Source organism: Dipodomys spectabilis, unplaced genomic scaffold, assembly GCF_019054845.1.
Source record: "Dipodomys spectabilis isolate Male_0828 unplaced genomic scaffold, ASM1905484v1 ptg000108l, whole genome shotgun sequence".
Lineage (NCBI taxonomy): Eukaryota > Metazoa > Chordata > Mammalia > Rodentia > Heteromyidae > Dipodomys > Dipodomys spectabilis.
The window spans coordinates 17,216,696-17,242,772 of NW_024870785.1; the positions used below are offsets into that span (position 1 = coordinate 17,216,696).

The window sequence follows — 26,077 nt, forward strand, 5'->3', positions numbered from 1 at the left end:
GTGAATTTTCCCTTTTTTCACAGTGAAATTCTTCGGTGATAAGCGATCCTTCTCTTCCGTTTTCTACCTTCTCTCTCATTTGTCTTTTTACACCAGCACTCTCACTTTGCTTTTCCCAAGATCCTTCAGTGTTATTGAAAAATGTTAACAGGATTGCCCTTTTGATCTGAATGTGGTTTCAAAGTGACTCCATCCAAAAGCTTGGGTGGTTTTAGAGACTGGCCTTCAGAGTTCTGTTTCCCCTTCCTTGCCCATAGGAGAGGTGCCAGGCTGTTCCATGGTTCTTTTCCAAGTGTGTCAAACAGCAGTGGGTTTCTACTTAACTAAGAGCAGAATAATCTTGGGTAAACATGGCCGTTAGAAACAAGCAAATATTTGTCTTGGCAGCATTGTCTCTCAATAGTCTGGCCCCTCTTGTGTTACTGGATAAAGTGGGGTGTGGCAATGAATTCTGCATTGGTTTAAATAATTGTAGAAGTAGATGATATGGGACATTAAAAAGTCAATGTCCCTCTTTCTTTCCCCATTGCTTCTGTCTCTACCTCTCTTTCTCTTGTTACCCCAATCCCCGAGTCTGAATATATTTTTTTCTTTTATTTCAGTTGCTTTAAGCTAGGGCTTCTCAATTTTACCTTACTGGCATTTTAGATTAGACACTTCTTAGTTATGTGAGACTATGCTGTGCGTTTGAGGATGTTTAATGGTACCCTTGACCTATGCCCATCAAATGGCTCCCCATTTATAGCTCCAGATAAGACCAGATTTCTCTCGTCCCTGTTGAGGACTGCTTAAGCCAGTGTTCCTAAAAGGAGTCAGTATAGTTCTGATGCATGCAAGATCTTTTGAGTTTTTGTTTGTTTGAATTTTATTTTGTTTATTTGCTTGTTTATTTTTTGTGTGTCAGTGCTGGGGCTTGAACTCAGGGCCTGAGTGCTATCCCTGTGCTTCTTTGCTTAGTAGTGCTTTACTCCCTGACCCACGGTTCTACTTCTGGGTTTTTGGTGGTTAAATGGAGATAAGACTCAAAAGGACTTTCCTGCCCAGGCTGACTTCAAACCACAATCTTCTGATCCCAGCCTCCTGAGTAACTAGATTACAGGCATGAGCCTCACAGACCTGCCTAGATCTTATTTTATATTTTTAATGACAATTACTGGGACTTGAACTCAAGGATATATGTGCTTGCTAGGGAAGCACCCTACCACTTGAGCTATACCCAGGCCTTTGGCTTTTAGTTTACTTTTCAGATAAACTCTCATGCTTTTGCTTGGGGCTAACCTTGGATCATGATCTTCCTAACCTCTGCCTCCCAAGTAGCTGGGATGACAGGTATGTACCTCCATGCCTGGCCCTCCCAAGTTCTTATGGTAGGAGTGTGTTTGGGGTGTGTTTGGGTTTTGACTCTTATTAAGAGCCACATTCTATCCTAGCTCTGGTCAACAGGGCCATGATATGGCTCTCACAGAGATGAGGGCTGGTAATGATGATCAAGTTGACATTGGCTGTTGACTTTCAGAGCAGGCAAGAGCTATTTTTCTCCCCAGTCTTATTGCCATTCCCATTCCTCTGGAGGTTTTAAAGCAAAATGCCAATCACACTGAGGTTGCTCAGAAGATGGACTTGACACTTGGCACCTTCTGGTTGCTCCTTTCCTCAGGCAGGCAGCAAAGCGTGAAGGGGTCTATTGCCCATCACAGCAGGGAATCAGTCAGACTTCCTTTGTGTCATCGGAGGGGAAGGTTCTGAACGTTGATGTCAAGGTCACATGCTGTTTCCACAGACAAGGTTCCTGGATCTTCTCAAGTGTGACCACCAGCCAGTCTTGCTTCTTCTGAAACTCGAAGAAAAGACTTGGTCCCTATGGAACTGTCAATCCACCCCAAACACCTTAAGCATTGTAATCATTTCTCAAAACACATCAGATTTTGAGTTTAGAGTTGTTGCAATATTATGTCTTTCTAAAACAAAGATTCAATAGTCCACATGTTGCCTCTTTGCTTGCTTATGGTTAGCTTTGTCTTGAGAGTTTCAAATAGAACAGGATACCCCCTTATGTGACACGTTGTCATATCTGAATATTCTTCAGTGGAAAGTACCTAGTGCATTTGGGTAGTTGGCTTTCTCCTGTCTCTTAACAGCTGAAGGGCAGGCTGGATACTGGAAATCATCTCTCCTTGTTCCTTGTACCTCACATGCCGATTCGTGATTTGGGGCCCAGCACAGGTACCCAGCAAGAATGTTCTAGAGATTAGCTTTTTCCCTCTCATTCTCTGTGATATCCTTCCTTTTGGCTTCTCTGACTGGACACTGGATCACACTCTTTCCTCAAGGGGGATGCTCAACTGGCAGGTACCCTGGGTTGCTTAGCAACTCCTCCCCATATGTGCTGGTTTACTTAGTGGGCTGCTCTTGGCCACACCCACCCATGAAGCATTTTTGCTCACTCTGCTGGACTTTTTCTATGGCAGCAGCCATGTAGATGAAAATGTAGTGTTGTAAATGTTCAGCAGTAACCAAACCCATGCCAGAAGGCCACTTTTTCATACTTCCCCTGTGAGTGACATTCAGTTCACAGTCCCTGCTTTCCTCAGCCCTGGCAGGGGCTGGAGGAGGGGGGTCCATGAAAACGTATCTCACTGACAGATGCACTTCTCAATCCCATGCTTCCCCAGCACCATCTCCTGCTACCTCCCTCCCTATCTTGTTCTAGAGCTTCACCCGAACTTGGGCCTCATAGGAAGCTGATCCCCTGTTAGTGGGCTTCACTCCCACCTCCACTCCCTGCCCATTCTCATACTCAAGAGTTGGCAGCATCAGTGCCCCTGCAGGTGAGCACACTGACAACACAGCCCCTAAATTGAACTCTGGCTCTTCATCGATCAGTTCTTATAACTAGACCCGAGCCAGGCTTGGTCTCCCCTCTGGGAAAAATAAAATTGTGCCCCTCTTACTATTTCCTGTCCATCTTGATTGCATCCTCCCTACCTCCCTCACTGCTCCTTGCTTCCCACTCTGTCATAGACACTCTCCCTCTCCCCCTTTCTCTTCCTTCTCTACTCAGTACCCTCTGAGGGCAATGAATTCACAAGACTCCGTATCATCTAGTAGCTGGACACACTATTGCATATAGGCTATTCCAGCTATGTGGGAGGCTGAGATTGGGAGGATCATGATCTAAGCCAGCCTGTAGAGGGAAATTCCTTCCATGAGGGATGCATATCTCAACAGAAAGGGCTGAGCCATGGTGGTGATGGCATGCATCTTTGATCCTGTCTATACTGGGAAGCATAAATAGAAGGATTATAGTCCAGGCAGGCCTCTCCAAAAAGCAAGACACTATCTAAGAAAATAAAATAAAACAGGGCAGCTGGCATCGGTGGTTCACGCCTATAATCCTAGCTACTCAGGAGGCTGAGTTCAAAGCCAGCCCAGGCAGGAAAGTCTATGAGACTTTTATCCCCAATTAAGCACTAGAAAACCAGAAGTGGCGCTGTGGCTCAAGCGGTAGAGTGCTTGCCTTGAGCTGAAGAGCTCAGGGACAGCACCCAGAGTTCAAGCCCCACGACCGATAAAAAAAGAAGTCCTTTCCCATCCTAATATTATTAAATACTCAGGTAAATATTCTACACGTGGTCATTTGATTCTATTTTTGAGTTTATTTTTACCTAGCAGAGAGAGGAAGGTGTAGATTGGCCTTCACTAAATAAACTTCCCCATTAACTACTGGTTCATTCTCCTTCTGATGTGATCACATGAACCTGTTTTCTGCAAATGAATTGATTAGGTATGTTCTCCTACAGTCTCTGATCATTAACTGTGGCCAGACTCTTAGGTAGATTCCTACTATTGGGTATGGTGCTTCAGTGTCATGCTGGATTGCTATGAGTAAATTATCCAATGGTGAGTTCCCAGAAGGGGGAACTCCTCAGAACAGGGGAGACTGGGGAACAGCTACAGTAAAAAGAAATCTTCCTCACATACATGCTCTAGGACGAAATAGGAGAAAAGTGAATTAGTCAAGAGCAACTTATGTAAGATGTGTGTGTGTGTGTGTGTGTGTGTTTAATGAAAGTTTTTAGACATGGAAAAGAACAGCAGGAAGAAGCACATATGTTTGGGTGTTTTGTTTAAAATTAAAGCCTTCCTACCATAAGGAAGGAGCAGGGAGAAAGTGTTCTGCCTCTTTGCCAATAGTAACATAATTTTGGTCTTCTAAAGAAGTGCCCTGGGACGTCATATCCCTGTCTGTACAGTACACTCCCAGCCTGTGTGTTTTGGTTGAGATTCATTGTTCCTTGAGTTATTTCCGTTCCTACTTAGTGTAGGGGAAATGACTGAATATATAGGTCGAGATTTGTTTTCTGTTCAAAACCTCACATCTGTAGTATTCCTGGATCCTAATGACTTTTATTGTTTTAGGTATTGCTGTTGGAGTCTTCTTGCATGCTTTTGGATCTCTTCAGGGAAACTGACACTCCATAAACTGACGATTCAGGTGGGTCTTGAAAATAGTAATAATTATTAGTATTGAAAATAATAATAATAATTAAAAGCCTTGTCAACTGACCACCCCCTTGCATGGGGGTAGTTTTTGGTTGGGTTGGGTGAGGGAAAGAGCCTATGAGAATAATGATAGTTTTCACCAAGGAGACCTTATTGCATTAATTCTCATTCACTCACATCAGTTTGTTTCAGTCCAGTAGCCTTTGGACTGAAATGAGTAGTTCCTGGAGTCTCTGGGGCTAGAGGACAATTGCTCTAGCAGGAGAGGAAGAAGTATACTTAGGTTCCTAGGTGATGGGTTTCCTCTTGGGTTGATCTGTATGATCTCATAGTGTGTATGCAATACCCTGGGCTGAGATTTGTGGCCTTTCTGCAGTCCTGGGTAGTCTGAATTTGATGTCTGGCCAGGTGGTAGGGGTTGGTGGGCGCATTATCTCAATAGTGGTATCATGGCCACCCAGGTACATGGTCTCTGCACCTAACCAGCTGCCTAGCTGGGAACAGGTCACTTCATCTCTGCAGTCTCTTTATCTACACCTGTGAAATTTGTGGACTGGCCTAGTCTAATTGTTTCCATGTTCTTAGGATTTATGGTTTGGGGAAAAACATAAGAGGACCAGTTTTCAATATTTCTTTGGGCTGGATGTAAACAAAGCTGATGATTGTTACTGCTCAATGAATGTGGGAATTCACTATATATTTGTATACTATTCTCTTTTGTGTTTGGAATTTTTCATAAGAAGAGATTGATGTTCAGTATAGATCCATTTACCTAATGATATGCAAATAAAACAGTATGTATCTAACAAATGGACTCTTTAGAAAGAGATTGGGAAAGGAGAGGGAAAAAGAATGAAAGGGAACAGATAATTTTAAAATACATTTTGAAAGTGGATGAATGTGGTAAAAATAGATTGCAACTGTGAAAAGTGAACAAAGAAGCCTTTTGGATTTGTGTTTAGGAGGGGTGAGATTAGTTGGAGCATAGTATAAACGTGTAGAAATGAAACAATAAAATTGTCCTCTGTATAACTAATGTAAGCTAATAGAAAAATTCTGACATAAGAGATGAGTAGTCACAAAATGGCTACCATTTACTTATGTCATTTTGTGAACGAGGAAATGTTATGATACAAAAAGAGCAGGAAGTTTCCAATTTGTCTTTAGATTGCAATCTAAAGACATATGCAATCATTATAAAAAAACAGATTGCAGCTGGTGTCTTATGCCTGTAATCCTAGCTATTCAGGAAGCTGAGATCTGAGCATCCCAATTCAGAGCCAGCCTGAACAAACAAAACTTCCAGACCTTTATCTCCAATTGAATTGCAAAAAATCAGGAACTAGAGGCATGGCTCATGTGGTAGGGTGCCGGCCCAGAGTCAAGCTGGCAATAAATAAATGAATAAATACTTTAATTAATAACAAATGACAAAAAGACTGTCTCCGCCCACCTCTTCCTGCACGCTTTCTCTGTAGACTAGTGTATTCCAGCCAGACTCCCCAGCACTATCTGAGAACCAGTGTTTGGGAAATATTGAAGTAGGCTACAGTTTGTGAGATTGTTTTAGACATGATGAGGGTACAGGAAGGAAGAACTGGGGTTAAACAGAAGCAAAGGGACTATTTCATTGGGAACCTTAAGTAAAAATGGCTCATATATGAAAGCATTAAATTGGCTGGGATTGAACACTGAAATCAGGGGAAGAATGAAAACCTGGCAGTGTTTTACAGAATCCTGGTAAAGGTGTGTAGATCCTTGACTGTTGTGAGACAGCCTCTGTCCCAGTGACATTTGACAAAAGACTATCAGCCTTTCAGGTGAGTTCCTGGAAGCTAGGGAGGGGTAAGCCAAATGCTAGACCATAAGTATATACTAGAATCTGGTGAGGGGCCAACCTCAAGTATGAGGAGTTCTAGGCTGGTCAGAGCTCAAGGGAACAGCCTGAAGTGCTGAATCAAAGTAAGTATGAGAAGCTCCCAGGACAGGGGAGATCTTTCCTATCTGGAGGGAGTCATGATGAGAACTCTCAGGGTGTGTTATGATTCTCCCTCTCTACAAGGTCTGGGGTAGCATGCAGGGGCAAATTATCTGATCTGTGCTTTTCCTGAGGTTTCAGGTCTGAAAGGCATGTGTTGTGTGAAAGTGTATGCAGGGTCAGTGTGGAACAGCACACTTTCCTTTGACTTCTCCTTGGATACTGAGTGCAGAGGGAATTGTGGGTGAAACTCCTCTAAGACCAGGAAGTCATAAGAGAGAAAAGTAGCCAAACCACCTGTTCCAGGAGAGCTTGCTCCATCTCTGTTTCTGAAAGTCCTGAGTGCTCCCATGTGTCTGTTTGGATTGGAGCATGGTGGTTCAGTCCTGAACACTTCCTCCCTCTGAGATTACTGCCTTACGTTCGTATCAGCATCTCCCACTTTCTGGGAAACTTAAAATGAAATTTGACAGGCTTAGCTGGCTGTTTTTTGTTCTGCCTGCCTTTGCTCTCTGTTTTCTGCCTGAGTGGTGTGCTTCAGTTGGTTGTCTCTGCCCTGAGAATATTTATTCCCTGCCCTTTTATGGAAAAAGCTCTATCAGACAAGAGCAGTGGACACATTTGTCTTAAACATATAGGAACACAGCGATTACCTGAAATCTTGACATTTCTGAAAGTATATAAAGTCCTGAGTAAATCTTAGCTGTGGCTTTTATTTTTACATAAACTAGAGGAAAGGAGAATTGCTGTAAGGAATCTGGACCGGTTCACGTCAGAATAAAATGTAATGAACATAATCCAGCATATCAACAGAGCCAAGGTCAAGAATCACATGATTATCGCCACAGATGCAGAAAAGGCCTTTGATAAAATTCAACATTCATTCATGCTAAAAGCTCTGGAGAAAATAGGAATAGAAGGAACATTTCTAAAAACAATAAAAGCCATTTATGACAGACCAATAGCCAATATTATACTTAATGGGGAAAAGCTACAACCAATCCTCCTAAAAACAGGAACAAGGCAAGGATGTCCACTGTCTCCACTCCTCTTCAACATAGTCCTAGAACCCTTAGCCAGGGCAATAAGGCAAGAAAAAGACATTAAAGGGATCCGCATAGGGAAAGAAGAAGTGAAACTATCCCTTTTTGCAGACGACATGATACTATACCTCCACGATCCCAAAAACTCCATCCCCAAACTTTTAGAAATCATAAGTCACTTCGGCAAAATAGCAGGATACAAAATAAACCCACAAAAATCAGTTGCCTTCCTATACACTGATAACGCACAGGAAGAGAGGGAAATAAAGGGAGCAACCCCATTCACAATAACCTCCCAAAAAATAAAATATTTAGGAATTAACCTAACCAAAGATGTAAAAGAACTATTTAATGAGAACTATAAAAAGTTAAAGAAAGAAATTGCAGAAGACACTAGGAAATGGAAAGACCTCCCATGCTCCTGGATAGGCCGACTTAATATAGTAAAGATGGTGATACTTCCAAAATTAATATACAAATTCAATGCAATTCCTATTAAAATCCCAATGACGTACATCACTGAAATACAGAAAACAGTCCAAAAATTTATATGGAACAACAAAAGACCTAGAATAGCCAAAACAATTCTAGGGGATAAAGACAATATGGGAGGGCTATCCATGCCGAACTTCAAACTCTACTACAGAGCTATAATCACAAAGACAGCATGGTACTGGCACAAAAACAGACCCGAAGACCAATGGAACAGAATAGAAGATCCAGATATAAATCCACAGGCCTACAGCCAGCTGATATTCGACAAAGGAGCCAAAGACATACAATGGAAGAAACACAGCCTCTTCAACCGCTGGTGCTGGGAAAACTGGGCAGCCACATGCAGAAAACTAAAAGTGGACCCCAGCCTATCACCATGCACCAACATCAACTCAAAATGGATTAAAGACCTTAACATTAAACCTGAATCTCTGAAACTACTGCAGGACAGAGTAGGAGAGACACTTGAACTAATAGGCACAGGAAGGAACTTCCTGAACAGAGTCCCAGGGTCACAACAAGTTGGAGAGAGACTCGACAAATGGGACTACCTTAAAATAAAAAGCTTCTGCACAGCTAAATCTATCGCAACTAAGCTAGAAAGACAACCAACTAATTGGGAAAAAATATTTACCAGCAATATATCAGACAAGGGGTTAACATCCTGTATATACAGGGAACTCAAGAAACTAATCCCTCCCAAACCTAACAAACCAATTACTAAATGGGCAAGGGAACTAAAGAGGGACTTCTCAAATGAAGAAATAAAAATGGCAAAGAAACACATGAGGAAATGTTCATCATCCCTGGTGGTGAAGGAAATGCAAATAAAGACAACCCTGAGATACCACCTTACCCCAGTCAGAATGTCCCACATCCACAAATCAGCCAACGACAAATGCTGGAGGGGATGTGGAGAAAGAGGAACCCTATTACACTGCTGGTGGGAATGTACACTTATACAACCACTTTGGAAAGCAGTCTGGAGGGTCCTTAGAAAGCTAAAGATTGACCTCCCTTACGACCCAGTCATACCACTTCTAGGCATCTACCCTGAACAACAGGAACCAATATACAAGGACACGTGCACCTCCATGTTTATTGCAGCACTGTTCGCAATAGCTAGGATATGGAAACAACCTAGGTGCCCCACCACAGATGAATGGATCCAAAAATTGTGGTATCTATACACAATGGAATATTATGCAGCCATTAGAAATGACAAAATAATGGCATTTGCAGGGAAATGGATGGAGCTAGAAGGAATCATGTTGAGCGAGGTAAGCCAAGAACGAAGAGACAAACGGTACATGGTCTCCCTCATAAGTGGATGCTAAATCCAAAAGGTTAGTGATACGACAAAACTAACAGGACTTAAGAAACAAAGAACTCCCGCTCATCTGGTTGAACCACTACTAAATATCCTCATGCTGCTGATCACAAATATGGTATATAACATGTGAACACTGTTATATATTACAGACTGTGGTAGACAATTTGCTCCAGGGAAGTTAGAATGAACTTGTGACTTTGCAAATGAGAGGATTTCCTTCTTTTTAAAGGTCCAATACTATTCTATTGTATCAATAGACCACATTTTCTTTATCCATTAGTGGACACTTGGATTCCATATCTTTGCTACTCTGCAAGCAATACAGGAGTTCAGGTATCTCCTTTGTTTCTTTTATCTTTTGAAATATGTACATTGAAGAGTGGGATTGCTGGATCCCCTGGTAGTCCTATTTCTCATTTTTTGAGGGACCTCCATACTGTTTTCCACTAAGGTTGTACTGATTTACTGTACCCTCACCAGCATTGGTCTCTTTGATTACATCCATCCTAATCAAGAGGAGATGTCATGTCATTGTGGTTTGGTTGCATTTCCCTGAAGATTAATGATAGTGAACATTTTTCATATACTTGTCAGCTGTCTGTACATTTTGTTCTGAGAAATGTCTATTCAGATCATTTTCCCATAAAAAAAACTAGATCCATTTTTAAGTGCAACATCAGAACTATCATATCAGCAGTGGACCACATAACATTTTGGTACATGCAAACTGTATTCTAAAGACAGAATTTCTACCTAAGTTCAGAGACTTGCAAGAAAACCTTATGTCTCAAAAAGATAAACAAGTCCATTCTCCTGAGGGAGGAGAATAGCATTACATACGTCCATCTCAGGCACAGACTCTTCAGGTTTGTCCATGAATACTGCAGAGACTGGAACTGATGTGTTTTTGGACATCATACATTTTAATGGAACTTCATGAAAGATTTGATTTCTCTCTCTCGTTGTCATTTGCTTTGAGGGAAGTGGTGAATTAATATAAATGACTTTAACTGGTTTGGAACCTGCAACAGGCACTAGTTGAACACATACTGGAATTTCCCACTGTTCCTTGTAGCTTGGTCCATGGTTGTTTAGTAATGCAAATAATGATTGACTAGTGAGAGCTATCTGAGGATGGTACCTTGAAACAAGCTTCTCAGCATTTGGATCTTTACTGATATCCGAGTGCATAGCTTCAGCGATTTGTTTTGGTATTTCTGTGGAAGACATATCATCTTTTGAGAGATATAACTTTGCTGGCATTGAAGGAAATACTGTTTTCACAAATTTTACATTGCCCAACACAAGAAGGGTTTTTTCTAATTTCAATCCTATCTCGGTTCTGAATGGGAAGAATCCCATTAAGCTGGTAACTTCATGAAGAGAAAAAAATTCTGGGTACTTCTTTACTTGCTCAATGCAGGCTCTTAAAATTTGCTCTGTGAAAAGACGGGCATCCTCAGAAAGCATATTATAATCCTGCGCACACTTCTTCGCAGAGTTCTGCAAAAACTTTAGGAATTCAGTCACTTCTTCATTCACATGCTTTTTCATGTCCAAATACTGCAAATATTCACTTTTGTTTATACCAACGGTGTTGGAATTTGCTGGAATCTTTGCATATTTAACTAATAAATCCACATAAGTCCTCTGCTCTCTCTGTGAGAAGCGGGAGAAACGAGGGTAGGGAACTCTTGGTTTTGGAAGAAGAACCATTCCAACTTTCTCCTTTGTTTGAGGTGCTGAACTAACTGTCAGCTCACTTTCCATAGAATTTGCTGAGGCATTCAGATTTTCTCCTATACGTCTGCTAGATAAAGTTAACAGTTCTTTTAAACTTGGAGCCATGGAATGATCTTTATAGTTTTCTTGAGAGAAAAAAGTCTTCAGGCCATTTTTGGGAGAAACATCCCAGTTCAGTCTTGGTTCACCCATGCTCATGCTAGAACTCATCTTCCTTGATTTCTACTTAACTGTAGCTCACAGTTCTGCTGCCTGGCAGTGAAGGCTCCGAATGGTGAACTTGTGACTTTGAAATTATGTAATCATTTAATCACAATCAAAAAAAAAAAAAAAAAAAAAAAGAACCTCGGGGAAGGGAGGGAGGGAGGGGATGGTAGGGGGAAAACAATGGAGGGGGTAACAATGTTCAAGAGGAAGTGTACTCATAACCTCACTCATGTAACTGTGACCCTCTGTATAGTAGCTTTACAATAAAAAAAAAAAAAAAATAAAAAAAAATAAAAAAATAAAAAAAAAAAAAAAAAAAAAAAAAAAAATGTAATGAACAATGAAACCAATCAATCATGCTCTGGAGCCTTTCAGAAGGCCAGGACATCCTGAGTGATATCTTGTAGGGATGAGCAATGGAGAATGTAAAAGAACCACGACAAATGTGATGCTTTAAAGGGTTACACACATGCCGTTTTATGTGTATGCATGTAAAAAAAAAAAAAGAAAAGTGATAAATGGATGGGGCGGTGATAAATGATTTGTTTATCATCTCATTAATGGCCCATTATATATTCCATAGCTGAATATAAATGCAATATTCCATACTTATCTCCCTGTTCCCTGAAAGCTTAGAAGGAGACCATTTTAAATGAAAAACATTGTATTTGGCTCTCTGGGCATTTTTAGTTTCCAGTGTTCTTTAGGAGAGTCTGTACGATTCAAAGCAGAGTCTATGTAGATATTTCCTATCCTGTGCCAGTCACTTAAGGGCTCTGACGTCAGTAGAGATAAGTTGTTCTCTGCTTCCTTTTCTTCATTAAAAATTTAATCCAGTGTGCATTTTTGTCCTGCAATCCTCCATTAGACAGTTTCTTTACATTGCTTTCTCTGTTGACTGCATAGCTTTGGTCTTCCTCTGAGTGACTGCCAGGCTCAGTAGCATTGTCACATTGGTGAAGATTCCTAGGGGCTGGGAAGTTGGTTCAGTGGTAGAGCGCTTGCCTTACATGCATGATGCCCTGGGTTTGATTCCTCAGCCCCACATAAGCAGAAAAAGCCAGAAGTGGTACTGTGCTTCAAGTGGTAGGGCACTAGCCTTGAGCTGAAGAGCCGAGGGACAGCACCCAGGCCCAGAGTTCAGGCCCTACAACTGACCAAAAAAACAAAAACAAAAACATTCTTAGGCCTGACTCGGGGGTCTTTACTCTGGTGTCTATGCTTAGTAAACATCTTAGAACAATAACAATCACAATTTTCCAGCCCTTTTCCCCCCATGATTAAATTTATTCATGATGTCATAGAACATACTGTTTTCCTGAATTTGGTATCTATTTGTACTTGTCTCATAATTTCTTTTGAAATTAAAAAGTCCTACTGGAGAATTCCAGGCTTGAACCTTTTCTGTGTAAGAATTTGATTGGACTTGAACCTTTAAAAACAGTTCTTCCTAGCAGGGCACTGGTAACTCATACCTGTAATCCTAGCTACTCATGAGGTTCAGAGCCTACAGGGTTTGTAATTTGAAGTCCAAGTAGAAAAGTCTGTAAGACTCCATCTCCAAAATGACCAGAGCAATACTGGGCTGAAGACATGGCTCAAGTGCCAGCTGAGCAAACAAGCCCAGTTAAGCTTAAGGCCCTAGGTTAAAACCTGGTAACCATCAAATAAATAAATGAAATCTTTTTGGCTGTGAAATCTCATGTCTAGGCAATCTGAAAAATGATCACCATAGCCATTCTGTGATGTTAGTGACCAACCAGAACTCGAAAGTATTCCAGATCTATAAGAGTAGATAGGATATCACTCTTGGGATATTAACATGATTTCTTTAAGATTAAAATAAATACACTATAAGGTTACCTGCATTGGTGTCTCTGTGTACCACTGGAAAAAGTTGACCCTTGAGGCTCTGTTCTAAATTATTTTATAGCCGATCTGTTATCTAAATAGATAATGATTTATGATTTAGGTACCATTATTATGTACGCATTGCTAAAAATGGAAAACCTCTAAATGGAACCACCATTTTTAAAAAGATTCTTCCTTGGGCTGGGAATGTAGCCTCATAGTAGAGTACTTGCCAAGCATGCATGAAGCCCTGAGTTTGATTCCTCAGTACCACATACACAGAAAAAGCCGGAAGTAGCACTGTGGCTCAAATGGTCGAGTGCTAGCCTTGAGCAAATGAAGCTTAGGGACAGTGCCCAGGCCCTGAGTTCAAGCCCCAGGACTGACCAAAAAAAAAAAAAATCTTCCTTTTACAGTGCCAAGCCATCTTAAAAACCCAGCCTCAAGTTTTCTAGGTTTTCATGAATCCTTGATTAAAAGGAAATAGAACCAGGCACTGAAGGCTCATGGCTGTAATTCTAGCTACTCAGGAGACTGAAAGATGAGGATCAAGGTTCAAAGCCAGCCTGGGCAAGAAAGCCTTTGAGACTCCAATTAACCATCAAAACACTAGAAGTAGAGCTATGACTTAAATGGTAAAGTGCCAACCTTGAGCAAAAAAAAAGTTAAAAGACAGTGCCCTGGCCCTGAAATCAAGCCTTTGTATTAGCACAAGACAAAAGAAAAAGAGAGGAAGTAAATAAGTTTGAATATCTTTTTTATTTCACATTCCTAAATACTCCCCAATGTACTATGCTTTCTTCAGTTTGTTTTCCTTTGAGGGATTACAACTGACTAGACTTCAGGCTCTGGGCCACTGAGGTTGTCCAGGATGCTAGCTTTATTCCCTACCCCTGCTGTGAACCATTTGCAGCCAGCTCAGCAACCAGTGGTGAAATCATTGAAATGGGAGCGTGAAGCACTCCATCTCCTTGCTGGCCGAGCTTCTCAGAAGCCTGGATTCAGAGGAAAGAGATTTAATTCCCGACATGAAGAAGGAAATAAAAATTGGCAGTAGAGGATAGCAGCAACTTGAGCACCGTTCTTGTTTTGTGTAGGTTTCCAAGAACACTGCAGAGCGAAGGAGTCTATGCTAAGTGACAGGAAGAGAGAACTAAAAGGAATAGAGGGAGTATTTCTAGTGGGGGCAAAGCAAGTTTTCAAGATAAAGTAGAATACTTTCCTTGCTTAGTTGGTGTGAGTTATTGTGGCTTATAACTGAAAGACTGAAAACCACACTGGGCTGACCAAGGTAGAAGTTTGTTTTGTTTTTTGTTTTGTTTTGTTGTTTTTTCCTCAGTTACAAGGTAGTCTACTGAGGGCTGGTAGGGTCCGCTTGGGAAGGGGATGAGGTTTACTCCAACAAGAGGAGCAGGCCTTACTTGGGGTGGAATTCTACATTTAGCATTCCTGAAGCTCCCTTAGGAGGGAACACAATATAGACCAGTGTTTCTTTATATGAGACAGAAGACTTTTCTCCCAACTGTGTAATAGTTTACTGCTAAGGAACTGGCTCCTGTGTATTATGACCATGTTTCAAACATCAGGTTCACACATCAAGATAGGATTCCAAAGATAGGAGCAGTGGCTTAGCCTGTAATCTAGCTTGTCCGAAGGCAGAGATCCGGAGAGCAGGAATCCAGTCCAGACCAGGCATAAAAGTAGAACAGATTCCCTTTCACTCAATGTCACAATGTCACACTGACATACTTCTGTCATCCCCAGCACCATGGAGAAGCACAAGGAAGAAAATCTCAGTCCAATAGCCAGTGTAAGCCAGGTGCCAGTGGCTCACACCTGTAATCCTAGCTACTCAGGAGACTGAGATCTGAGGGTCACGGTTCAAAACCAACCCAGGCAGGAAAGTCCATGAGACTCTTATCTCCAATAAATTACCCAGAAAACCAGAAGTGGTACTGTGGCTCAAGTGGTAGAGCACTCACCTTGAGCTGAAGAGCTGAAGGACAGTGCTTAGGCCCAGAGTTTGAGCCTTATGACCAACCAAAAAAAATGTAAAAAGGGACTTGGAGGTATGACTCAAGTGGTAGAGTACCTACTTAGTAAGCACAAGACCTTTAATTCAATCCTCAGCAGTGCCAGAGAGAGACAGAGACACAGAAAGAGAGCTCCTTGAGGCTAGTTCAAGGAACTATAAATTCTTCCCTCTCTCCCATGGCCGCTCTGGAGTCACATGCTGAGAAGTTTGTTAGTGGAGCTGTCTGCCAGATTTATTAATGCATGCTTTAGGCACATTGAGAGGTGAGGTTTATTATACAGGGAGCTGTGTACTCATCACTGGCTCCATGATATTACTTCTTAGCCAAGTTTAATTCGTCTGTACTTTTTTTCTCTTCCCATTTAAGTATGTCTTTTTTTTAATCTTTCTAGTTGCTCATAAGTCAGACAGTCTAAAAGATAGGACTTAAGGTATCCTGGATAAGGGTTCTGTTTTTATCAACCCTCAAAACTGGAAAACTTACCAGTATTTCTTTGAGATCAAGGGAATTATCAAGGTCACAAGGATCTTTTTCTCAGTTGTCTCCCTTAGTTTCTTTGGATCAGGGTGAGGATTTGGCTTAGTCATCGGTAATTACTTGCTGTGTCTCCGGTCCTCTTATGGTTTATGTGTTCTCTTTCCATGTCCCCCAACCTCCCTCTCTCTGGCTTGTTTGTGGAAGGCAGTGGGTTGTTTATTCTTGGGAGCTAGATTCTTAGAGATTGTCCCTTATCCCTTATCTAGGAACATATGATTCTGTCTGGAGGCACTCTGGTTATGAGAAGAACTGTCTTTTCTATCAAAGTGTTTTGCTTAAAAGTGATGTGGCTCTTGTTAAGGAAAAGAGGAACTGATCTGGGATTAGGAAAGTTTTTTTTGGGAGGGGGGTCCGGTCCTGGGGCCTGAACTCTGAGCCTGGACGCTGTCCCTCAGCTCTTCAGCTCAAGGCTAGCGCTCTACCACTTGAGCCACAGCGCCACTTCTGGCTTTTTTCTTTTTGTTTATGTGGTGCTGAGGAATCGAACCCAGGGCCTCAGGCATGCAAGGCAAGCACTCTACCACTGAGCCACCTTCCCAGCCCAGGAAAGATTTTTTTTTTAAATGTGAGGTTTTGTCTTAAAATGGTTTCTTTTCTAGATGTAATTAAAACATACCACAGATTGCTCAAGAAATAGCAGCGGGTATGGGTACTTTTTGAGATTACTTATTTCAGAGTCACTTTATGTAAATACATTTTACTCTATTCAGATTAGCCTGTCAGGAGCAGATTGTGGACCTGAACTCAACCAATCCGAACAGAGAGGCGGGGCCTGCTGCCTTAGAGATAAATAGGGAGCAGCCTGCCTGCTCTGTCTTTGATTGCCAGATTTTTGGCTAGTGGTGTACCTTTATGCAGAAGTAAATTTTGCCTTGATGAGACAATTCTTTATTTTTGTGTCTATTCTTACTCCAGTGGTTCCTGGAGAGCAGACTTATAACAATTATTACAACTGGGGTGCTACTGACATCTAGACAGTAAGAGCCATGAATGCTGATGATCATTCATCCTATAATGCACAGGACAGTGGAAGACAAAGAATTACCACTCCCCACCCCTGCCTCCTACCTCCCCCACAAATGACAAGGAAACCAAGGCTGAGAAACCCTGTGTTTTCTGTAGGTTTGATTTTGATAATTACATCCTTACTGTACTTTTTTAAAAAAAATATGTTCCCCTGCTATTTGTCTTTTTCTCTAGTTTGTTACTTATACCTCAAGGTCTGGGGAGAATCAAAATTGTCTGAGTGGTTTGTGGTATTTGTTTGTTTTATAGAAAGCCTATTATCACAGACACACCATGTATTTTCACTAAGAAATGCATAGTGACTGGTAGTGTTGCTTTTTGTTACATTATTTGGTCATGGATGATCATTGCCTCCATTCTTGAATTCATTAGTGATGGTGAAATAGTGATGCTCTTCATAAGTGGGGCCTTCTAGCTATGTCCTATGGCAAAAGGTTTCGAAAGGGTATGCCTTGGGGGTATTTTCTAATAAGGCACTTATCTCATTTGTGAGGAATCTATCCCATAACCTAATCCTCCCCTAACACCCCACTTCCTAATACCACTATGCTGGGGACTCAGTTTTAATGTATGGTGTTTGGGGGATGAAGACATTTGATCCATGTGAGGTGTTTGCCTTTATCTCAGTCTTTTCATTGTGTCTCTTCCCATTCCACAAGGAGCGATTGAAAATACTTACGTTTTTATTTCCTTGTAGTGTTTATGCATGTAGAACTACGTGCATGTTTTCATATTTGCCTGTCCCTGCTTTCTTAGATGAGCAGCAGCGTGCAGTGCCCACTTCCCTCTGCTTTACTTCTTTCACTTAACCTGCATAGCCCTCATAGCTGCATAACCTGCATAACCTCATAGCCTTATAACCTGCATAGCTATCTCCCTAGCCCTCCAATGCATGAATTTGTCCCCATTTATCTAACCTGGGCCCTGAAAGTAGACACTTGGGAATTTTTCCCATCTTGTATTATTACAAATAGTTCTCCAGGGAATAGTCTTTGAAAATCTAACCTCATGGAAGTGAAGTGTGTATGACCTTTTTGTTTGCTTCTTTTTGGTCTCAGTACTGAGGCTTGAACTCAGGGCCTGGATGCTGTCCCTTAGCTTTTTTTTTTCTTTTTCTCAAGGCGGGCACTCTACTACTTGAGTGATAGCTTTTTATTGGTTAACTGGAGATAAGAGTCTCACAGACTTTCCTGTCCAAGCTGGCATTGATCTGCAATCCTCAGAGCTCAGCCTCCTGAGTAGCCAAGGTTTAGGCATGAGCTACCAGCATCTAGCTAAGTATATTATTCACTTTGTGAAGAGGAAAAAGTATGTCTGCAGAGTGAGGACTAAAGAGACCTTTAGAGGGAGAAAGTAAAAGAGAATAATGTTTAGGAGAAATGAGAAGAGCATGTTGGAAGACAGACACTGCAGTTTCAAGTAGCAGTAAATAAGGCTTCTGGGAAGGTTGGATAGTGGGCTGTGTTGGAGGCCAAGGGCTATAGATTGTACTTTGCAGGCCAGGGGTTCGCAGACTTTTCCTGTAAAGGACCAAAATGGTAAATATTTTAGGATACTGTCTGGATTGTAGCTACTTAGCTCTACAGTTGGAGCACCAAAGACCACCATCAGCAGTTCGTAAATGAGGATAGCCATATCTGAGTATCACAGTTCAAAGCCAGCCCAGGCAGAAAAATCTGTAACACTCTTATCTCCAGTTAACCACCAGAAAACTGGAAGTGGCATTGTGGCTCGAGTAGTAGAGCACTTATCTTGAGCTGAAGAGCTCAGGGACAGCACCCAGGTCCAGAGTTCAAGCCTTACAACAAAAAACAGTTTATTTGAAAGGGAAAGGGAAGCCATGAAGGTAGGAAGACACTCTGTTCAGAGAGAAGCCCCAAAGAGAAGTGTAATAGCACCCGCTTGGAGGGATGTTATTACAGTATAGGGCTCCTCCTGTATCTCCTCCCCTGGACTGGCTTTGTGCTGATTGCTTGATGGCTTGCACATGTATCAAACTAGCTCTTAGCATTGGTTGAACAGGTATTCCATGGTAGAGCATTTGCCTACCATATATAAGGCCCTGGGTCAATCTCCAGGACAATACACAAAAATTAATTAACAAGTCAATAATTTGTTTTTTTTTTTTAAATCTTTATCTTGTAGGCTATAGTTTGCTAGCCTCTTCTCTAGGCATTTGGGGAGCTATGGGTAATCCTTAAACATAAAAGGGACCTTTTAAGAGGGTTGTGGACAGCTTTATCAATGTATCACCAGGCAGGTGCTCAAGCTTAGAAGCTGTGGGTAGTGGTAGGGTGGGTAGAGTTGCAAGCAGCCTATGGAAGAAGAAAGCAACTTTCTTGGGCTGGGAATATGGCTCACTGGTAGAGTGCTTGCCTAGCATGCATGAAGCCCTGGGTTCCATTCCTCAGTACCACTTAAACAGAAAAAGCTGGAGGTAGCACTGTGGATAAAGTAGTAGAGTGCTAACCTTGAGCCAAAAGAAGCTCAGGGACAGTGCCCAGGCCCTGAGTTTAAGCTCCAGGACTGGGAAAGAAAGAAAGAAAGAGAGAGAGAGAGAGAGAGAAAGGAAGAAAGAGAGAGAGAGAGAGAAAGAAAGGAAGAAAGAGAGAGAGAAAGAAAGAAAGAAAGGAAGAAAGCAAGCAAGCAAATTTCTTCTTTCCCTTTTCTTTCTCTTTATTATCTGAGATTGAAGAACTGCTGGGAAGCATGTATTATATTATTTGATGTGAAATTTATATGTATTTCTAAAAGCTCTGTTCTATAAGCTTGCACACAGGGAAAGCTTCACCCCTCTATTCTATGCTCTGAGGACTTAAGAGTACAGTTGTCTCCATTTTCACCTCCTTCTACCCCTATTAGCCGGGTTCTGAGCTCCATTCAAAATTGAGCCTTCACTAGTGGCTGTCTTGTGTCACCCTCCATTCGCAGACTGTTTTGAAAATAGCAGTTCTGTTTGTGGGAGGAGACTCAAAGCCGATGGAAATGAAAAGTACGTTTTTGTATAATGGAAATTATTAGAGCAACTTTTAAAAAGTCACCGCCGATTAATGCAGACAAGAAGGAGCTACGCATATTAGAAAGTAGGTCAAGTTATCTCATGTTTATGAATGAGATGAATTACAGTGTAGGTTTAGGCTGATAAAAGTGGACAAGGGTAGAGTTTATATGGATTATCCTAGCCTAAATGATATTACACTAAAATATAATTAAAATAAGCTCAGTTTGTTTCTCTAGCCTAATATTTTACAGATTTAATAATGTAGTAAAAGTAGTGGGTTTCTTGTTATTTAGATTTCCTAGATTGGACATCAAATTGATAGGGGGAGTCTAAAATTGAAGATTTCACCCAGGGAAGATACTTGGAAGACGTGAAGCTCTGTCTTTGAGGTTAAGCTATGTATTTCCTATTTCCAGTACCATTTCTTCTCTCATCATCAGGCTGTTTTTGCAACTACTGGTATGAAAAATGGTTAAGTTAGGAATTCAGGTTCTGCTGTCTCCGACCCTACACCTCTCCCGAGAACAGATCTTACTTCATGTGAATTCTGGAGCTCTGTGATCTTCCAGTGACTGGGTTCCAAATCGGATGACCTATGAGCCCGTGTCTCAATGATGTTAGGGTTAGGTTGGTCCTGCAGCTTCTCCATGCTACAATGAGGGGGTCCATGATGCTTGCCACTACTTCCAGCCGGCTTCTGACATCCTATCATAGCTCTTTATGGATTCACGCTACTGTAGCTGGATGCTTGAAGGTCAGTGGTCAGAACTGAACTTCCCCTCCTTAACTCTATGTGGTGCATTTTGATATGTAGTTTCAGTACAAGACCAATTTCTAGTTAATTAGTCTGAGTTTAGTCATGTTAATGATAGCTGCAAAAGTATCATTTGCCATTTCAAACAGACTGGGGGGGGGGGCGGTGGTACTGGAATTTGAATCAGGGCTTCCTGCTTGATAGGCAGATACTCTAACCACTGAGTTATGACTCTAGTCCACTCAAACAGATCTTTTTGAGGTTAAAAATTGCTGGACAATAGTAGGAAAGGAACACCTATGTCTTGACAGTAACCGTGTTTGATGACAATTATAATCCAGGCCAGAAGGTAGTATGGACTTGTCCTTATGTAGAATGATGGGCCAAAATACTGTGCCCAGTATTCCTTGCTTAAGCAGTCATTGTGTTAACCAGGTGTAAGTTAGAGATACAGCATTTGATCACCATGGTCATTCTGGCTAGCTTCCTGGCTGCCACATTTTTCTATGGGTAATTAGTCAAAGCCTTTTTTTTTTTTTAATTCTGGATAAGAAACATCAGCCACAGGTAAGTAGAAATAGGATACTTCAGACAATATCTTGAAACTGGCAGATTTGTGTTCAAGTCCCTGCACACTTCATAGGTTCATAAGTATTGACATATGTTGACCGGTATATGTGCCTCCCTATAGTAAGTCACTACTCAGCTCAAGCCAAAACTGATCACCAGGCTCCCTGGAGGGCAGCTGCTTTACTGTGATGGCATCATTCTCTCCACTCCTACCAACATCCCCACTGCAGCCTGAGAATGCTCTTTCCTCCTTTCCTGCTGTGCTTTCCACAGGGTTAGGCTGGGACTTTCCTGGCCCATGATGCTGTGTCCTGAGGATGTTGCTTTCTTGTGTGCTTGTGAGCTTTCTTCTGCCCTTCAAACGCCCTTGGATTCCTGTTAAACATTCCCTTTCCTCCCGGGAACAAATCTCTTAATGCTTAATAGACATCTGAGGTCACTGAAGTCACGGTAGCTTTTTATTCGTCACCCAGACATCAAGACCTTATGCTAAGACTTGAAAGGATGATGGCAGCCCGGCCTTACCAGCCCACCTTCTTAATGAGATTACTGATTCCATTTCAGCGATGGTTTCCAGCTAAAATGCCTATAATTCCATTGCCTTTGCATTTTTTTTTTTTTCTTTCCTGACTCCATCTCTCCTTTGACTTCCTGGTAATCCCTAAGATAAAGCAAGTGACAGTAGTTGGAAGCATACTGGCCTCTGATCTTGACTGGTTGTGCTCTAGTGGAGTTTTGGAGAAAATAGAAGGAGTAATCAACATAAGGTTTTTGAAAATGATCCTTCAAAATGGTTGGGGGCCAAGTGGGTTTGTGTGGATGGCTCCCATTTGCTTTTGGCTGCCACTTGGTTTTTATTCCTTGGAGTTTCTTCTGACTCCACATTTCTGCTGGTTATGTGGTGTGTGTGTGTGTGTGTGTGAGTGTGTGTGTGTGTGTGTGTGTCCATACCTGGAGAGTTTCTGCCTCCCTCTTTTTTATTGAACTGGTAATTTGTAATTTTTATTGTTATTATTAAGGTGGTGTACAGAGGGTTTACAGTTATATGTCAGGTAATAAGTATATTTCTTTTTGGACAATACCACCCCTTCCCTCACCCTCCCAATTTTTCCCTCGTGTCTACCCACAAGTATATAGCTCATTTTCAACATAGTGTCTAATGAGTACCCCTGCTGCATTTGTTCACCCTTGGTCCCTCCAGTTCTGTGACCTCCTCACCCTCCCAAAGACAGATAAATGAACAAAAAGGAAAGAAAATCAAAACAGTAGCAAAGAAAAAAAACTGTATATTTCTATTTCCTGGAGTTCATTTCTATAGATACCACTTTGTATGATCAGATGCACATAGGTATTGCTCCTTTGTGGTCCTCTCCTACGAGTATTTTCCTTTGGTCTCACTGTGTATGAATGCCTGGAGTCCTGTATAATTTATCATGTCTCCATGTATTAAAGGTTTAGCTTCTGCATATGAGAGAAAACAAGCCATTTGTCTCTCTGAGCTTGGCTATTGTGAATAGTGCAGCAGTGAACATGGATGTGCAGTTGTCTTTATCATATCCTGGCTCATGATGTTCAAAGTAGATGCCTAGCAGTGGTATGGCTGGGTTGTAGAGAAGATCTATGTTTAATTTCTTTGAGAAGCCCCCAGACTGCTGTCCAGAGTGGTTGTCGTAGTTTACATTCCCACCAGCAGTGCAGCTGGGTTCCTTTTTCCCAACATCCCTGCCAACATTTGTTCTTCAAATTCATGCTGTTGGCCATACCTCCTTCTTTTTAAGGTTACTATGAGCGTTCCTAAGCAGTGCTTTCCACATGTTAAGTACAGTGGATTGTCATGCCTATGCACATGACAGCCAGCCATGATTTGCACCTGCACACTTGACTTCCTTCCCTCTAATGTCTAACCTCAACAACTTTGAACTCAAGCTGCTAGTTATTTTGTGTAAACTCTGACATTTTTGTTAGGCTTTTGCCAAGGATTTGAGTTGTGTGTCAGATACTTTGCTACATCTCAAGATTTGAGTTTGGTTTAAAAAAAACATCTTTGTGGAGTGTGTTTGAGATACCAAATTCTTCTAGTATTCTGTTTCTAATTGACTCATTTATTCACCCAGCAAACATTTAGTGGACATCTACCACAGACTAGACATTCTGCTGGATGTTGGAGGCTTTATTGTTTACTATGGTGGAAAAAAAAATATTTTGAGATGTTGGTAGAGAGGGCTTAAGACAGAGAGTTGGGACTAATCAGTAGAATTTTTCTCAAAGAATAGAGTAGGTGGGTGTCCACGGAGGAGTTGAAGCTGAATGAGCTCTAGTCAAATCCAGTTTCCCAAAGTGCACTGACTGAGTATTGAAGTATGTGAGAACAGATTTGTAGAGCCTAGCTATTAGAATAATAGTTTCCTAGTGTAGGAGAAAGAACAGAGAGGTGTTTATGAGTTTGAATTGTCCAGATGTAGGTGATCAATGGTGAGATGGGAGAGGGCGGTGCCAAGGAAGCGTCTCTCATTCCTGGCCTCAGTAAATGGGTGAATGCTGATGTTATGGGTGACTAGGAATGGGAATGGAACTAAGAAGTGGAGTGGGAGCCAGCTTGGAAGGAGTAGGGCGGGTCAGAGGTGATGAGTTCATTTCTGATGGAGATGAATTTGTGTATGCTTGTGGAAGATCATGGGGAGTAGACTTGGATAAAAAGTGCAGGGGAGAGATCTGGCTCTGCGGATGCATGCAGCTCCCAGAGCAATGAGCAAGACTGAAGAGTAGAAGAAGACGAGCTAAGATGGGGACACAAGGAAAATCATACCTAATAAATGAAAGTCTGTGAAGGTACTGAGAGAGAAGGGTCAGAGATGGGAGGAGCAGGTCTGCTCCTAGATTGTCTGCTTTGTCCAGCTTTGTGGGGACAGTCCTGGTTTGGAAAGGAGCACCTACCTCCTCAGTAGGGAAGACGTGAGTCACCTAGGCCAGCATAGATTCCAGTGAATGTGGGCAGAAGTTAGATGAGGAATGAAAGGAGGAACTTGGGGTTGTTTGTGGAGAAAGAGAACTCTTGCAAGCCTCTAAGCTGTGTAGGGAAGACCTTGTTGTACAGCATAGCCTGAAGGGGTTGTGGTGCTAGTAGGAGACTACTTTAGGGATGGATGAAAAGCAAAGATAGATATTCTTCCTCTGTATCCTCCTATCTCATGCTTCTTGTTTTGTGGTAATTTTGAAACAAGCACTTAGTTTGAAAAAAAGTTGCTGAAGTATATAATCCAGGCAATCATTCCTGAACCATCTGATTGTAAGTTGCTGATCTAATACATGGTTGCCTGCAATTACTTTTATTTTAGCAAGAATTCCAACAAAAGAACATTTTTTTTGCACATAATCACAATGCAGTCCTCAAAATCACTACCGTTGAATCCTCAGGAGCTATTTGAGTTCACTAAATGAACCAGCCATGTCCTTTTGACTTAATCCATACGGTAACCTCAGGGTCATGTGTTACATTTACTCATGACTGCCTCAATGTGGAAAGGTTCGTGTTTTTTCCTCAATTTTTATGATGTTCACAAGTCCTCCATGTTCCTCTCCCCTCCCCCTTTATTTTATAATACTTGGGTTTGAACTCTGGACCCAATACTTACAAGGTAGTTGCTCTACCACTGAGCCACATTTCCAGTTCCAATGTTGACCACGTTGAAGATGGAAGGATACTTATTTTGTAGGATGTACCTCAAGGTGAGTTTGTGTCTTCCCTCATTACTAAATTCCTATTATATATCTGTGTTAAACCATTTTCCATGCTATCATCAAATACCAAAGGCTTGACCTACTTTGTAGGAAAAAGAAGTCTATATGATTCATTGTTTTGTAGGCTGAAATCCAAGTGGATTTCAGCCTACATGTTGCTGACTCTGACCTACCAACTGGACCTCCGTCCTGGCAGATGGCCCCAGGGCATGAGAACATGAGGGAAGGAAGGGTCACCTGGTAATAGAGGAAGCCAGAGAGTCTGTAGGAAAAGTGCTTATATCACTTGGCTTATATCACAAGGGCTGAATGAGACAGCATTTGGAAGTGCTTAGCTAGTGGCTGTACTTGGTCAGTGGTGCATCTTTACCTCATACTGAATATGTCGTGATTTTCTTCTCAAGTGCGGGCCCTCTCCCCAACTTAAACTTTGAATTGGAGTTGAGTTCTTATTTTTTTACTTCTTTCTAACTGCTTCCCCCTACACACACAGAGCCTGGTACTGTGATTTGTACTCAGTAGATATTAAATATATGTCGATAAGTCATTGTATAATCTCCTTTCATTCCAAGATCATCTAGCTGTACAGGATCTTGCTAATAAGAGCAATTTCCTTCCCTTTTGTCAGAGCATTGGGGAGGTACTATTTTTTCCCCCGCCTCTCTTCTCTTTTTGATCATGAATCAATAGTCTGTGTAGCACAGTCGATGTCACAGTCTGCAGACGCTGGGAAATGATTTCTGTTTTCTCCCTCATGCAAGCACCATCCTGGATTCCCTACTGCATTCGGAGGCTCACTCTAGACTGAGAAGTGACTCCCTGATGACCTTCTGTTTTCATGCTTTTAAAACTGTTGGCAACATATGCCAGGAAGGCTTTAAAACACAATGCATTGCTCTGGCCTGGTTATCTTCCAGCCCTCAGTCATTATGGAGGACTTTTAGTAACTGGATTGGATTTTGTAAAACCCACAACACTCTGAGATACAGTAGATAAAGAGTCTGCCTGCTTGTGAGTCCCCCCACCCCTTGTTTCTACTAGCAAAGCTCTCTGTTAAAAATAGACCTTTTTTTTTTCAAAATAATGTCTATAATGTCTTCTTTCTTCAATCTGATTTTTGCATCTCATAAGAGAAGCATTAAATTAATCAATATCCATCCTGTCATTTCTCTATAAGTGTCTCTCATGTAGAAATGTTACTATCATAAGGATTTAGCATTTACTCTGTTTTCAGCTCAGAATGATATTCCAGATCTTATTCC

At 41.6% G+C, this 26,077-nt stretch overlaps 2 protein-coding genes across 2 annotated transcripts in view; one reads left to right on the plus strand and one right to left on the minus strand.

Annotated features, from left to right (window-relative positions):
* Positions 1–26,077, plus strand: part of Tln2 (talin 2) — a 340,653-nt gene that overhangs the window by 134,086 nt on the left and 180,490 nt on the right. The window contains exon 3 of the mRNA XM_042687576.1: positions 4,420–4,495. The gene's annotated coding sequence lies outside the window, so the exon portion shown is untranslated. The remainder of the gene's footprint in view (positions 1–4,419; positions 4,496–26,077) is intronic.
* LOC122114414 (little elongation complex subunit 2-like) lies at positions 9,601–11,361 on the minus strand. The gene has a single exon (XM_042687577.1). The coding sequence runs from the start codon at positions 11,303–11,305 to the stop codon at positions 10,133–10,135; it is 1,173 nt and encodes a 390-aa protein (XP_042543511.1). The 5' UTR covers positions 11,306–11,361; the 3' UTR covers positions 9,601–10,132.

What these genes read in the sequence shown, in the direction of transcription:
- LOC122114414 (XM_042687577.1), bottom strand. Translation starts at nt 11,305, where the DNA reads ATGAGTTCTAGCATGAGCATGGGTGAACCAAGACTGAACTGGGATGTT.